Genomic DNA, 14844 nt, shown 5'->3' on the forward strand with positions numbered 1-14844 from the left:
TTTTTTAATTAAATGTCAACCACGCATTATCAGATGAAGACGGCGATAAATGGATAATGAAGGATTGCACCCCGCTTGTTTGCATGCATACTTCTTACTAAATAGGAAAAAGTTCTAGGGGGAAAAATCACTATAATATTCCTATATGTTAATAGGGATTTCAACTGTGTCTGTGGTACTCAAATGTGCATTAATACCAACCTTATCATAGTTTATGGTGTTTTCATCTCCTATGGTAGCACTATAATATTACTATAATATTCCTGCAGGGACTTATAGTTTTGCTGTGATCTTTATAGCTACGCTATCCTTCTAAAATGCGTTATAGGATTACTATCCTTCTTTTGCATACGAGTGCATAAGTCATGTTTCATGCATTATAATGTGTCCATCATATAAACAACAAATGACTTACCTTGAGAGGATCGCTGCGGCGGAATGCAGGCAGCCCGCACACTTGCTGGGGATATATTGCATAGATAACCCGATCAGAGCATTACAGTAACCTTGTAGAAACACGTCGTATTGGTTACAGTGGTGTTTATCTCTGTTTTAATCCGCGAAGAAACTGAAACCACTGTTTGCTGTTTCTGTTGATGTCCTCTGCACCTCAGCTCAGAGAGGGAGCCTACCTGTAGTAGCCAAAACCCTAGTCTGTCTGACAGAGAGAGAGAGAGAGAGAGAGAGAGAGAGAGAGAGAGAGAGAGAGAGAGAGAGAGAGAGAGAGAGAGAGAGAGAGCGCGATGCTGCCTTCAAGTGTTGCTCGTAAGCCTATAGCCTCAACATCGGGTAGGTTATATATTCTAATTGATTTTTTAATTAATTCATTAATTCAATTCATGCTCTCTGCCCTTTAAATGTCACATTTCGGGTGTCATAGAAATTTTCAGCTTTGCCAGTCATTTGTTGCTCATGTGCGCTTCACTTGTAATTATGATATTTCCGACAGCACATGAAGGCAACGAGGGCAAGAATAGTGTGGAATATCTACGACAAACAAGACTTTATGCATGACATTACTCAATAATTAACGTTTAGTTCTGAATATTCATAAAAGTGAAGAGAAGAAGTGAAGTGATAGAAGAAGAAGAGTGTAATTTTCTCACTGAAAAAACATAAACAAAACAAAAAAACATCTCACATATAGCCCAGATATACGCACCTCAGACTATGTTCAGAGATTAATTTCAAAACACACAACAAATAGCCAAAACTGATTTTGTAGATGACATTCATTTGAAAAGTTCGGACACTGAAAAAACACTCTTTTCAAACGCGCTTTTCACAACATAGTGCTTCAACTAGGCTATATCCAAAATGTTTTTTGGCCATACAAACTATATTTCTAATGGCTGTAATTTCCCCCTTTTGTCTTTTTTGTGCACTATGCCCCCGTGTGGTAGTCTCTATGAACTGCAACAGTTGGGTGTAAACTTCTGGGTAACTGTAAAATAAATAAATAAATAAATAAATAAGAAAGAAAGAAAAAAGAAAAATGCAAGCAAGTTAGCAGCCATTTCACAATAATGTTTCACAATAATAATAATTTCTTTTCAGCTTCACTTTTTCCGCACCTGTCATCTAAAACGTTCATAAACGTCTTGATATTTGGCTTTCTGTTCTATATATACGTATATTCAATCAGATAGTCCACATCCTATTCCAGCCTGTGGGAAACCTAGTCCGCTAGACTGTAACATATAGACCGAACGTGAGGGTCTGCCGTTAAAACAGTTCCACTTTTAACTTATGATAGCTCGATAGCCAATGGGAATGCCAAGCGCAATACAGGCAGGAAAGTAAACCAATGGGTGCCGGGAGGAGGCGGGCCGTTTGTTGTTGTGGTTGACGTCTCACTTCCTGCTTTACAGCGTGAATCGATAAACTGCAGCGACTATCCGGACAGAAAAGGAGAAGAAACCAGAGAGCTGGCAGCCACTCGGGTAATTGTCAAACTGTTTTTTAGCTGTTTTCATTAAAGACTTCCTAAATTCACTCGTAGTACGCGAGAAAATGAAGGTTTGTTTATTAATTTGAGTTGAATTGGAACAACCCACATTCTTTAGCTTATCCCTGATGCTGCTGCTGCTCACAAGACTGAGGCATGTGATATTGATTAGAGAAACACGCGCACGCTCGCGCACTATTTGAGCTCAGTCTGGTCGACAGACAGCTAGCTAGAGAGAGATGAAGCTGGACGAGCTAACTTTCTTTCTCCAAATTAGAGGTGTCGTTTTGTCCCTTTTGTTACACCTATGTTGCTTTTTTACTTCTATTGCATCTCATTCATTTTAAACATTAGAACTGTTCTTTTTTGGGGGAGAAATTGGACTCGATTTAAAATAACGTTGACATTTGTTTTTTCCAGCGGTGGTGGCAGGTCTCTTGCTGGATGAAGCCTCCAAGAAACACTGCCCAGCGGGGGTGAATATACTGTAACACCAGCAAAAGAGGAGAAAATACCAGTAAATATTATATTTCCATCCAGGACTGAATCAGCTCTCCAAGACGTGGACTCAACATGGTGCATGTCTACAACTGCCATCCATTCGCCTCACAGCAGATCGTGCAGGTCAGTGATGGAGCCTATACACTGTTAAAAGAAAATGTTTTCAGTGATCATCAGCATTGATATTGTTATAGTCTATCAAATCCACTTTCCTTCTTTGTGGCTTCAGGTGGAGCAGGAGCCTGGACTGTTCTGCTGTGGTGGCGGAGCCCTGTTTGTGGTGGCTGTTGGAGGATGCAAGGTTCTATTAATATTTGTATATTTTTACACTAATATCAGCCCTATTTAATTGCTTTGTATATTTAAAATGTATTGAGTTCTCTGAAACCACACCCCCACTGAGCATTCTGTTTTGTTTTGTTTTTCATATCGCTGTCTTGGAAGATATATTGTCGAATTGAGACACAGAAAAACACCCAAACTATAAACAGAAACCACGCCAATATGGGTTTTTGAAGGTCGATATGGATATTTTTAGACTGAAGTCGCTGCTAGCAGCTACTTTGTGATATTCAATATCTTTAAAGCATATTTTTTGACCATTTTCATGCCAAACAATGACAAGTAGGCTATTCATTGTTTCCCCCCAGAATTGTGTTCTTGTCAGGATGGAAAAGCCTCTGAAACCGCATTTAGACCATCATGGGACACTAAAACTCTCCATTGAAACCCAGACTAATGAAATTCTCTCAGGGTTAGAAGCCTTTTAAGGCAGGCTGCCCCCCCCTCCCCAGCTGTGGTCAGGGAGGAACCTCCGTCATATCATAGGTGGATGACACCCACTGGCTGATATTCAATATTTAATAAAAGGCCAATATCGGCCTGATGTTTACCTGAAGCATTAAAGATGTGACCTTTTGGAGAAACGCTGACAGTGTTGTGTTGAACTGAACCCAGGTGGAGGCCTACAGTCTGGAGCAGGAGGGCTGCCCTCTCCTCTGTCGCTTCGCCACCATGGGCACCGTGAAGAGCATCCAGCACAGCAACATAGGTACAGCTGTCTGTCTCTGTAACTGCAAGTATAGGCGTGGATCTTCATCTGCTTGTTTGCTTTCCGGCAGAAAGGCAGCACAGTAGCAGCTACAGAAGCTGATTTTAGTGTGTGTGTGTTGGAGAGCGAAAGAGTGAGAGAGATCATTTTAACCTCCTGGCTTTCCTTTCTATGACCTCTCCCCCACACCCCCAGGAGACTACCTGGTGACCATTGAGGAGAAGAACAGCGCCACCTACCTGCGAGCCTACACAAACTGGCGCTACCAGGTCAGCCCTAAGACTGGCTATGTTTTCTCACAGATACCTTGAATTAATTAAGCACCATCACTGCCTGTCCAGCCAACTTGAAATGATCAGTGTGGCTCTGAGAAGGATGACTCGCCTTCTTTTGGTTTTCGTATTCTGTCTTTATTCCAGGCGGAGGAGAAGGCGCGTGTCGGGGTGCGCTTGTTGGGCCACCTGCTGCGCGGGGCGTCCCTGCGGGGCGCGGCTCAGATGGAGATCATCGAGATCCCTCTGTCGGAGCGGCCCGTTGCCATGGCTTGCTGCTCGGTAACGGGAGATCTACTGGTCGGCTGCGACAAAACTCTGGTGCTGTTCACTTTGAGGAGACAGAACCAGCAGAACCTGGTAAATTATCCACGGTTAAGGCCTTAAAAAGTATTAAAATATCTTAAATAGTTATTAGAGGTCTTGACTTTTTTCTTGTTTTCTACACAAACACAATTACGTCATGTCCCTTAACAATTAATTTCCTTCCAAATACCACGTCTTCATACTTCAACCTGGTGTCTTCACTGGTACACTTAGCAAATACATTTTTATGCATCTGGCCTATTTTGTATCGCATTTCATGACTGTGTCCTTTGCAGTATTTTATGTTGAGGTGAAATACTGTATTGTTTGTTTCACCTGTTTGTTGATAAATGATGTAATGACATATCTCTCTTTTAAAAAAAAATAAACAGAGTCAGCAGACCCTTCAGAGCCCTTGGCAGAACACTCAGCAGAGCTCCAGTCAGAATCAAGGTAACTCAGTATGAAAAGTTATATACACGTAAAGTATGAAAATATCTTCTGGCACATGCTCATTTTGTGCCAAAACTTGAATCTACTCCTTATAGAAATAGGGGTGGAGCATTGTAAATTGTACTTTCCTTTTACTGACCTAAATACTGATGCATGTACTGTGTGGCCTAGCTCACAGTGGGAGGGGTGAGGGATGGGGATTAAGGGGCCATGACGAAAAAAAGTGTTTGGCCCAGCTGTCTGACTTCTCCTGGGTTTTCTGCTCCTAGGTCAGAACCCTGGTTCAAACCAGAACCTTTCCATCCTGGACTTTGAACGCTCAGTCATCCTGCATCTGCCAGGAATTATACCCAATCAGGTACTTTCAACATGTTCTTTTCTCTTCTCGTCTTTTCTTTTCTTTCTCTTGTCTTGTCAAGAGACACATTAGCTTGCTAAACCATTTTTGTTTACCAAATTTGTTTATTGAAATTGTTGATTGGAGGGATAGCGAAAATCCTAGATATTCCTTGATGAGTTCACACATCAAGGACATTGGCACCACTCTGGCCCCCTAGGTGGCGCTGTGTGGGGGATACGTGGCGGTGCAGGCAGAGCTGGAAGTGTTGGTGCTGAAACTGGATGCGACCTCTGATCCTAAGAACCAGGAAGAAGCCCCAGACACACCTCAAACTGGTAATAACACACACCCTCATCACTATCAGAGAACCAGCAGACCTCTGGCCAAGGCTTAGTTGACCAATAAGGACTTACTTTATATTTGTGAACTAACTCTGTGTGTGTGTGTGTGTGTGTGTGTGTGTGTGTGTGTGTGTGTGTGTGTGAGCGCGCAGCAGATCCTGTTGAAGACCCAACTGACTTTCTGCTCCTTCCAAGACACCAGGAGTTGCTAGGCAACCGAGCCAAAGACTGTGGCTTATCTGTTACCATGGAAAAGACAGGGCTGGAGGACAGAGGACAATACACAGTGTCCTATGTTCTGTACAGGTGTGTGTTTGTCTGTTGCTATGTCTGTGTTAAAGCTGGAGGGATTCTTAACAATTTTCAACACATTTTTCTTTTTATTGAGAAAAGCAGCCAAGTAAGGTTCCATTCTGTTAAAGAAAAGTAAATGGCATGTATAAATGTAATGCCAAAAGTAATTTTCTCTGTCCCCTAGCTTTCATTCAACATGGCATCTGAATGAGCATCAGTATAGAAACATTTCCAGCTGTGCAAAACTGTGTGTGTGTGTGTGTGTGTGTGTGTGTGTGTGTGTGTGTGTGTGTTGTATGTGAGTTTGAGCCTCTCTAATTTCCCTTCTGTAGGCGTTTTGCTCCAGACTTCTTCCAGGGCTGCACTGTGGAGGAGACTCGACTCCACTCCCTACAGCTCCACCCACTGTTCACCAGTGAGTACAACATATGAGATGATGATGATTCATTATTTGGTTTGAACATGTGCTATACAACAGTAAAGAAGCATCAATATCTATAAAACCGTGGCACACTTCCAAAATTGAGAACATGTACATCTGCTCACAAAAACGTTTCAATGGCTTTTGGCCCGGTGGTTATGTTTCTGTCTCTCTCTCTCCAGGTAACCAGTCAGTGTGCGTTGACGAGCCAGCGTGTGTGTTCTGCTTCTTCTCCCTCCCCAACACCGGCTACCTCTACAGCCTGAGGGGCGGGGTCGAGCTGCTGTCGGCCTATCAGTATCCGGAGAAGGCCCTGGAGGCGGTGCTAACGGACCACCTGCTGCACGTCATCACCAAGTGCGTCTGTCGTCACATTTCCTCACTTATATCCTCACTTCCAAAAATATCCATCTTAAGAGTCGTTTAGTCTGACACTGTTCACGCGTGTATGTGTGTGTGTGTGTTAGGAGTGCGTTGCAGTGCTTCTCAGTGCGCTGTGCGGCGGTAGCAGCCAGAGTTGAAGACCCCTACATTGACACCACCATGAGGGTAGGAGCCTGACCCCTAACTGCTAATCCCTGCCTGACCTTTAACCCCGACACCTAACCCACACACAACCCATACCTCCTGGTTTATCATTAGATATGTATGTTCTTGCTATTTAGAACATAGATTTTAAATATTTGTGTATTTATATGTGCATGTATACATGGGCGTGTCTCTAAATATCTCTACGTATGTGTGTTTGTCTCTGTTTACGAATGCACGTGTATTTTATTATATATGTGTATGTCTGTGCAAATCCCTGTATTTGTGTGTGTGTGTGTGTGTGTGTGTGTGTGTGGGGGTTTTAAGGCCTGCCCTCCCTGCAGCCTGGAGGTGTGCGCTCTCAGGATGCAGCTGTTCATCGGCCTGCGCTCGGTGTGTGTCCACGGCCGCCACGTCGTCCTGCTCTCCGCCGCCGACACGGAGACGCCGGAGGAGGCTGAGCGCAACGCGCAGCGCCGGACCATGTACGTCACACACACTCAAACACAAACACATACATAAACACACTTGTGACTAAAACACCGAATTGATCACACACACGTTTCATTCCTAAAAGTTTTGTCGGATACATCATCAAACATCTCGCAGTGAGCTTCAGAATACGCTGAAGAGGGATTTACTAAGCACTGGAGATGTGTGCATGCGCGAGTGTACATGCATGCATTTATGAATTTGTTGACTGTGCGTGTGTGTGTTATTATTGTAGTGAGTTCAAAGAACACACCATGCTGACTGGTATTTTCCTGGCCGTGGGAATCGATCCCTCAACCACGCCGGCTCTGGAGAGCCTTTTGTCCCGCCCCTTCCTGTAAGAGACCCCACACCCCACCCACCTCCCATCCCCTCCATCTCGGTTATCACCTCCTGGCCAAGCTGCAACGCCAGAACTGCTCTTAATACTCACCCTAGCAGATGATTATTAACTCAATCCTTAAATAAACCCTCATTTTAAAGGGATACCCTGACACTTTGGATTTTCTTCACCACGCACGTCACCAAGCAAAAGGCTTTGTCTCTCAGCCTCCCTTGCATTCGTCATTGAAACCGATAACACTAGCTGCAATATAACAGAGGTAATTATCCTGAACTGGAATACCAAGGAAGAAAGTTTTCCCCACATTATGACAAATGCCTGGTGAAGAAAAATGACAGGCACAACTTCAAAATGTCAAGGTATCTCTTTGGCCTCACTTGAGACCTTCAGTTTAACCCTAACCTTAAAGGCAGTAAAGGTATTACGTGTAGGACTTATGAATGCACCACAAAAAATGGGAAGATTTTCGGACCCCTATAGCCCCTGTGAGCTGCCTCCCATCAGCAAAAACATTTTCTTGGCTGCTTTTGATTTGCCACTTGCCAGCCCAGTTGAAAGGAATTCAAACACTTAGCACTGTTTTGAACCTAAAACCTCCAGTGGAATTATCAAGTAAATCATGGATTTGCAGTAGTGCCACTTATCCAACAATTAGAATGTACCATGACAGTTGATATAACCGCAATATATGAGGAAAGCCATATTAAATCAAAGAAATCTATAGTCTACTGAGAACAATCTTAAAATTTACAATAGATTTGATGGCAACTTTTTTCTGATTAAAGGAAATTTTAAAACATCCATAACCCACAAATGCTATGACAAATGTATTGTATCTCTTCCTTGCATAAGGCTTCTGAATAATACCTTAGGTTTTGGTATAAAAGGTTCTTGCGTCTGCTCTCTGTCTAGGTGCAAAACCCTCAGCAAGGAAACCATGATAGCAATGTATCAATTCCTGCACATAGGATCTTAAATAACTGCCCCGAGACAGCCAATGATTTCTGTGTGCGATCGTAGATTTTCTAAGATACGGTTTGACTTTGCAGCTTGGTCTAATAGTGAGAACACTTCCTGTTTTTAGTCCCTAAGCTCAGCCAATCATAACCTCCCTAACTGTGTGCAGTGTGCGTGTGTCTTGTGCTCACAAACTAATCACATTTGGTTTGTTCTAACACACACGTACACATACAAACATGACGACACACACACACACAGACACATAGGCTTTTTTTTGTCCAGGGACCATCACATGAGACTTTTTGAGCCAATAAACCAGTTAAGGAGCAGCATGTTACCCTGAGCATCAGGCTCACTAACTGTTTGTCTAGTCATGTATAATGCATTACCTCTGTAATATTGTGCAGTTGATGTATTACATGGCAACAATACCCAAGAGTATGTTCTTTACTGTGATTATGGGTATGATGGTGATGTGAATAGTGCCTACAATTACAGTAAAGAACCCCCTCTCTGGTATAGTAGCTTTTATACAACGGCTACCAACACATGTGCGATGTCAGAAAAGTTCTCCTCAAAGTAGCGTGTTTACATATGAGTAGAAAATGGTAAAAAGCAGCTAACTAGCTGCCTGTTCCCCACTAGCAACCAGCAACATGGCTGGAACCCCTATCTGGCCAATCAGATCGCTTGGCTGGGAAAACCCGTTGTATAATGTGCGGTATACTGTATGTGTGTATGTGCCTTATCAGTGTCCTGTAGAAGTCTATCTAGAAAGGTTTTTCAATTACAGCACATAAAGGAAAATTAGAGATGAAAGGTTTTTGTGAGACACCTAAAGGAAACCCTAGTGTGCTGTTTGTACTCTATATTTATACATTCATTTGCCTGCTAAATTACAAATGTCTTTAGAATACTATAGTATAGTATATAGTATAGTAAGCTATAGCTCAGAACATTTTAAATATATATATATATATATACCAGTAAAATGAACTGATTGTTGATGAATGTTGATGTTGCATTAATGTAACTGTTGGTGTGTTCTGTGTATTGCTACTGTGTACTGTTTCATAGGAGGTATTCATTATGAAAGGCTGAATCTCAGTATCCTCACTTTTTCACATCACTGACGCCAGGAATTATGGTCAGTTCCCAAAGTTCACACTTGCTGATTTTGCAGCGAGACAGCCCTAAGCCTTTGTGGACTTTGTCGCTTCAAAGTCTGTGAGACGGTGAGACCGGACGTTTGGATTCGCCTAACCTCTCTCTGTTTGATTTGACTTCCCGTCGCCTCTCTGCGCGACCTCTGACCCCAGCAGTAGGAAGTGGACAGGTTCTCGTCCCAGAGAGTCCAGCGCGGTGGGACACGGGTGGAACCTCTACGTGGTCGGCACCGTCTCCCCCATCACACTCTACCACGAGATGGTAACACACACACTCACTCTCTCACTCGTTGTACAATAGACTCAACTCTCTGTGCGTGTGTGTGTGTGTGTGTGTGTGTGTGTGTGTGTGTGTTTGAATGTCTGGTTTGTTGGCTTGTGTATTTCTTCCATTTTATTTTGTTTTCATATACACAATGATGAACGATGAGCAGAAAAAAAAGTATAACCAGCACAAAAACCACACATGAATCTAACACACATAGCACATGCAGAAAAGAGAAACAGAAAGGAAACCAGAACATGCAAATGGAAAAAAATACGAAATACGAAAAGTATGAATTTGTGCGTGTACACTCACCTGTGTGTGTCTGTGTCAGGTTGAATACAGCCAACGCTACGCGGAGACCAACCCGCAGGCCCACAGCTGCCGCCACCTCCTCAGCGAAGCCCACCTCCTCCTCCGCGCCTCCTTACTCCAGCCAGCGGAACGGCAACGGACCGGCAGCGCCAACCCCGGAATTCCACTGCGGACAAACACAGACGGAGAGGCGGAGAGACAGATGGATATGTGCACAGACAGAGAGGCTGACAGACAAGCGCTAGAGGAGGCCTTCAGAGAGAACTGCGCCCAGCTGGCAGACTGTTTCAGCAGGTGACACACACACACACTTACTCACACACACACAGACTCTTTCTCACATCGAGCTCTCGCTTGGTCATGGAATTTCTGGAATATCATGGAATTTGGAGAGCGGGTAGGGACACATCGGCAGGCTGAATGCTTGCTTCCAGTTCTCTTTAATCACCAAGTCCTTGAATCTTGCTCTCTTCTATGTTGTGCTCTGTTCGTCTATTCTACTCTATTCTATTCTATTCTATTCTGTTCTGTTCTGTTCTATAAGGGGCATCCAGAGGGACTGCCACCTCGCTCTGCCGTACTACAGGATGTCCGGTCTGTCAGTCACGGAGGTCATCGGCAGGAACCGCCCCTTTCCCAGCAGTCCACACTCCTACGGCCACGGCTTCCTGTTTTACCTGAAGCACTTCCTGTTAGAAGAAACGGACCAGATCCTCAGTCAGGTACACAAGTATTTACAAGTATTTACAAATACTTGTTAATCATTAATATTTAATACTTAAATACTTAATTAAGCATTTAAAAGTGTTTACCTGGATACTAACAAATGACTAACACATTGTTAACTAAGGCAATCAAAAATCATTGATATCATTTCTCAACATTGTTTATTAACATGTCATTAATTCATGATTAAATAAAGTACACTATGCCATTTAATATTAACTAAACAATGTAGGAAATTAATAAGTTTTGTAAAATCCTCTTACACCCCCTTCCAACACACACACACACACACACACACACACACACTTGCACACCCACACACACACGATAGAATAAATGAAAGATCCCTTCAGAATAACCTTTTAAAAGAAACATTCTCCCTGCAGGAAGCGGCTGATGAGGTAATAGAAATTTTCAGCCAATCGGAGCCCTCCCAGCTCGTCAGTGTGTGTGCCAGCCCTGGCATGGTACACGCCAGTCCCACCCAGACGTGGCAAAGGTTACGACACCTAGAGGACGCCACCGGCGTGTCGGTTCCCCTGACCATCGCCATGGCAACCATGGCCCTGCGCTTGGACGACCTGCTGCAATACACACAGCTGATGGACAGACACGCTGAGGTTAGAGAGGGGAGGGGATGTGGTGTGTGTGTGGTGGGTGTAAGCGAGTTCATAAAATTATTGGTAACACTTTGTAATAACCATCTTTACAAAATGGTGAATTAATCATTATTTATGTGTGTGTGTGTAGATGATGCTGGTGTATGGGTTCATCGAGGAGCCTACGCTGTTGCTACATGGCGGAAGCGGCGGCAAGGACACACACACGCACCCCACGGCGTTGGCTCGCCACCTCACACACTGCCAGCCCGGACTGCTGATGGCGGCCATGGTGGCGCTGCATGAGAACAGCAAAGTTCAACTGGAACACGCTGACCAAGTATTCAAGGTGCGCATGTGCGTGTTCTGCCTTCAAATGGGAACTGCGAGCATGGAATGAGCCGGCATCATCTTAAAATGGAGGGATTTGAACTTTGCATGAATGAAATGATGTGTGTGTGTCTCCAGGAGCTGGGCTGTGAGGATGGCTTGCTGGTGGATTTCTGGGAGGCGGTGCTAATGGCCTCATCACAGGAGGTTGTCATCCAGGAACTCCTCTTCCGATTGGCCTCGGTCTACATCGACCGACTGGCGCACACGCAGCCCGACCCTCCACATACACCCGGTACCAGCAGGTCACTTAAGAGCGCTGACGACCTGGTACAGTTGCAGATAATAGTTTTTGATACAATAATTGGTTGATTGGTTTTGTCTTTGTTCTCCCGGAATCTTTTCTGTTTCTTAACAGCTATCATTTCCACCCATACGTAGGAAATATTTCATGACTGAAGGGACAAGCCAACAAATTATAAACTGCGATGTAAAACGTGTAATGCATCCTTGTCAATGGGCATGCCAGTTTTTCTCAAATTGACTTTGTGGAGATACAAGATTTCTGTTGGGGATTAATAAAGGGATATCTTATCTTATCTTATGAACAAATGCAAAAGATATCACTAGACTGAAATTAATTGATCTAGAAATCACTCCTAACTCCTAAGATGGAATACATTTTACAGAGAACTATGGCAAGTCATAACTCTGAGGTTTTAATGTGATATTGTATCATGTATTATAAATATATATACTGTATATATGTGTTTGTGTTTCAGATCAACTCATGCTCCCACTACGGTGTGCTGTACCCCTGGCTCAGCGTTCTGACTCCAGCTCACCCCACCAGCTCCCCACAGGAGGAGGCGCTACACAAACTGCAGGTAACGCTCTCTTACGCTGAATAATTAACTTAGCGTTTAACGTATTGGCCCCATGAACCCCCATCATGACAAACTCTCTCTCTCTCCAGTCTCTCCTGTGTGGGCCGTCCCTCTCCGTGTGCTCTGTCGTGCCTTTGCTGGAGCGCCTGTCAGAAGAAACGCTGTGGGGCTTCAGCCTGCACCTCCTCTGCGCCACCAGAATGGGGCAGTACGACAGCAGCATGGAGAAGCTGCTGGACCGATGCCCTCAGGCCATCATTCCCTACGCCAATCACCAGTTACAAGACACGCACATGGTCCGTGTTTTTTTTTTTTTTTAGAAGGAAAAGAGTTATAGCTGTTTCCTTGGTTAATGTAGAGCCTGTGAATGGCTGAGAGGAAAATAAAATTAGTCTACACTCTGGCTTGTTTAAGACTGAGTGAAAGTGATCATGCTGAATATCTTACTGAATATTTAGGGTTTCATTCACGATCCGGATGATGAGTATTGTTAAACAATACTGCTTCTAGGAATTTATATTAAAAACAGTTGTAGTAAAGTAACCTGGACTAAAGCCAAAACTGGCTCAGAAATAGGAATGAAGTTGAAACCGAAATGACAAGTGAAATACTGGTGCTGTGAACGGCTTGTTCAGTGTTGTTGACACTGTCTGTCTGTCTTATCTCATCTCTCTAGGCATTATGGTGGCAGAAGTTGCTCCCAGAGCTCTGCAACAGGACGAGAGCCGCTGCAGACAACAGCATCCTATTGGCTGCCCTCAAAGGTATACATTTTGTTGTCATTATTTCTATTGAAAATAAATGTATCACAAAGAAATACAAGTTACGAGAAAAAACTTAAATCAATTTTATTAGCTCTGTTTTATGTGATGCGTTTCCATACCAACAGAAACGCTGGTTGTGGTTGCCATGGAGACGAGCCCTGCAGAGTTCCTGGAGCTGTTGCCTGATGACGGCACGGCGTTGTACTTCCTGCCTCACCTGTTGACCTGTAGCCAGAGACACCTACTGGCCTGACACACACACACACACACACAGACTTGGGTTACTGTACTTAAGAACTAGCCCAGATTATATAACAACACTACATTAATAAAGGCAGGTGAATTGAATGTCTATACAAACACACCGGAACAACCACAGAAGAATGTGCCAGTCGGCTGAACTGGTTTAGTATCTGCTGGTCTGGTTTTAAAGCAACGCCCTTATTTATCCAGTGATAGCCGACTGAGCGCGCTTGCTCTTTTCCAGCAACGTCAAGCTTCACATTCATTCAGTTGCACACATTCACACTGGGAGCTGCCCAGTACAACCACAGTATCCAACCGGTTGCCACTGAGAAGCTCCGCTGTAGGAGGTGGGGAGTTAAGTGTCTTGCTCAAGGGCACCTTGGCAGTAGTTGTTGAGAGAGGGGAGAGTGATACTCAGTCCCCATCCACAGTGTCCCAGCTGGACCAGGGATTCAGACTGGCGACCTTCAGGTCACAAGCCAGCTTCTCTATCCTCTTCAGACAATCATGTACAGATATCACATGTGTCACAACACAAATACTGGATCAACTCCTCAGTGTTTAGCAATGAAGGATTCCTCTGCTTTCACTTAATGTCGCACACTCCAGTCTGCATCCATTTTGTGTTCCTCTTAAGCATGCATTCTGTTTGAATCATATGGGGAGAGAAAGTGATGCAAAAGCAACCCGTTCTCGTGAAATCCTGCAAGTATTTCAGCTTACAAGTTTACTACTAATGTTCAGCAGAAGCCAAAGTAAGCCTGTGTTATGATGCACAGAACCATATTAAGAGTTTGGTGATGAAAGATTTCATCATTATCCTCTGTAACACCGCCATTGGAATGATAAACTGGTGCAGAATGCATAGCTAAATACAACAAGATTCCTGTAAAAATGGAAGAGTCAAAACTCCTTTAATCAGTGGCTCTGATGATGTATCCTCCTGTTTTTTTTCTGCTGAAATAAAACCAAAGAAATGAAGGAGTACAACTCAGCTTTCAGACCTCTCAGTAGCAGCATCCATTCACTTATATAATTACACAGCCTTTTCATTATACCTGTATAACTGTTTGATAGAGTTAAATGTGGGTAATCGTATACGGTAACCGCTCAATGTTTTGCAGGGATGGAAAATGGGATTGAGTAATAATGTTTCTTTCCGCCTGTGTCCTCCCAGTTTTTATCGCTACCTAATGGTTCTTAATTTATTCTCTGAAGCATTTGCTTTGAAGCACACGTTTCCCTCTTTGGCTTAGAGTGTGAAGTCATATCAAAAGAAATAATCAATATAGTGTG

The 14844-nt window shown here is 43.7% G+C and overlaps 1 protein-coding gene across 3 annotated transcripts; it reads left to right on the top strand.

Annotated features, from left to right (window-relative positions):
• Positions 1-1878: 1878 nt before the first annotated feature.
• hps3 (HPS3 biogenesis of lysosomal organelles complex 2 subunit 1) lies at positions 1879-14524 on the top strand. Of its 3 annotated transcripts, none has more exons than XM_078285839.1 (24): positions 1879-1943; positions 2369-2572; positions 2679-2750; positions 3407-3500; positions 3696-3769; positions 3920-4132; positions 4471-4531; positions 4801-4889; positions 5089-5206; positions 5365-5518; positions 5839-5921; positions 6110-6284; positions 6395-6476; positions 6783-6940; positions 9570-9678; positions 10016-10290; positions 10541-10718; positions 11109-11342; positions 11473-11670; positions 11790-11981; positions 12434-12538; positions 12628-12834; positions 13215-13302; positions 13428-14524. In XM_078285839.1, the coding sequence occupies exons 2-24, from the start codon at positions 2522-2524 to the stop codon at positions 13553-13555; spliced, it is 3138 nt and encodes a 1045-aa protein (XP_078141965.1). In that variant the 5' UTR covers positions 1879-1943; positions 2369-2521; the 3' UTR covers positions 13556-14524. The 3 variants fall into 3 exon arrangements, with proteins under 3 accessions (XP_078141965.1, XP_078141966.1, XP_078141967.1); XM_078285840.1 differs by having other exon boundaries at positions 9573-9678; XM_078285841.1 differs by having other exon boundaries at positions 3421-3500.
• The last annotated feature ends 320 nt before the right edge of the window (positions 14525-14844 follow it).

This window comes from Centroberyx gerrardi, chromosome 9 (genome assembly GCF_048128805.1).
Source record: "Centroberyx gerrardi isolate f3 chromosome 9, fCenGer3.hap1.cur.20231027, whole genome shotgun sequence".
NCBI classification, from domain to species: domain Eukaryota; kingdom Metazoa; phylum Chordata; class Actinopteri; order Beryciformes; family Berycidae; genus Centroberyx; species Centroberyx gerrardi.

Excerpts from the sequence above, each read along its gene's own strand:
- hps3 (XM_078285839.1), top strand. The coding sequence starts at position 2,522 with ATGGTGCATGTCTACAACTGCCATCCATTCGCCTCACAGCAGATCGTG. Across the intron at positions 10,291-10,540 it reads CTGGCAGACTGTTTCAGCAG|GGGCATCCAGAGGGACTGCC; the intron begins GTGACACACACA and ends CTGTTCTATAAG. Across the intron at positions 11,982-12,433 it reads TTAAGAGCGCTGACGACCTG|ATCAACTCATGCTCCCACTA; the intron begins GTACAGTTGCAG and ends TTTGTGTTTCAG.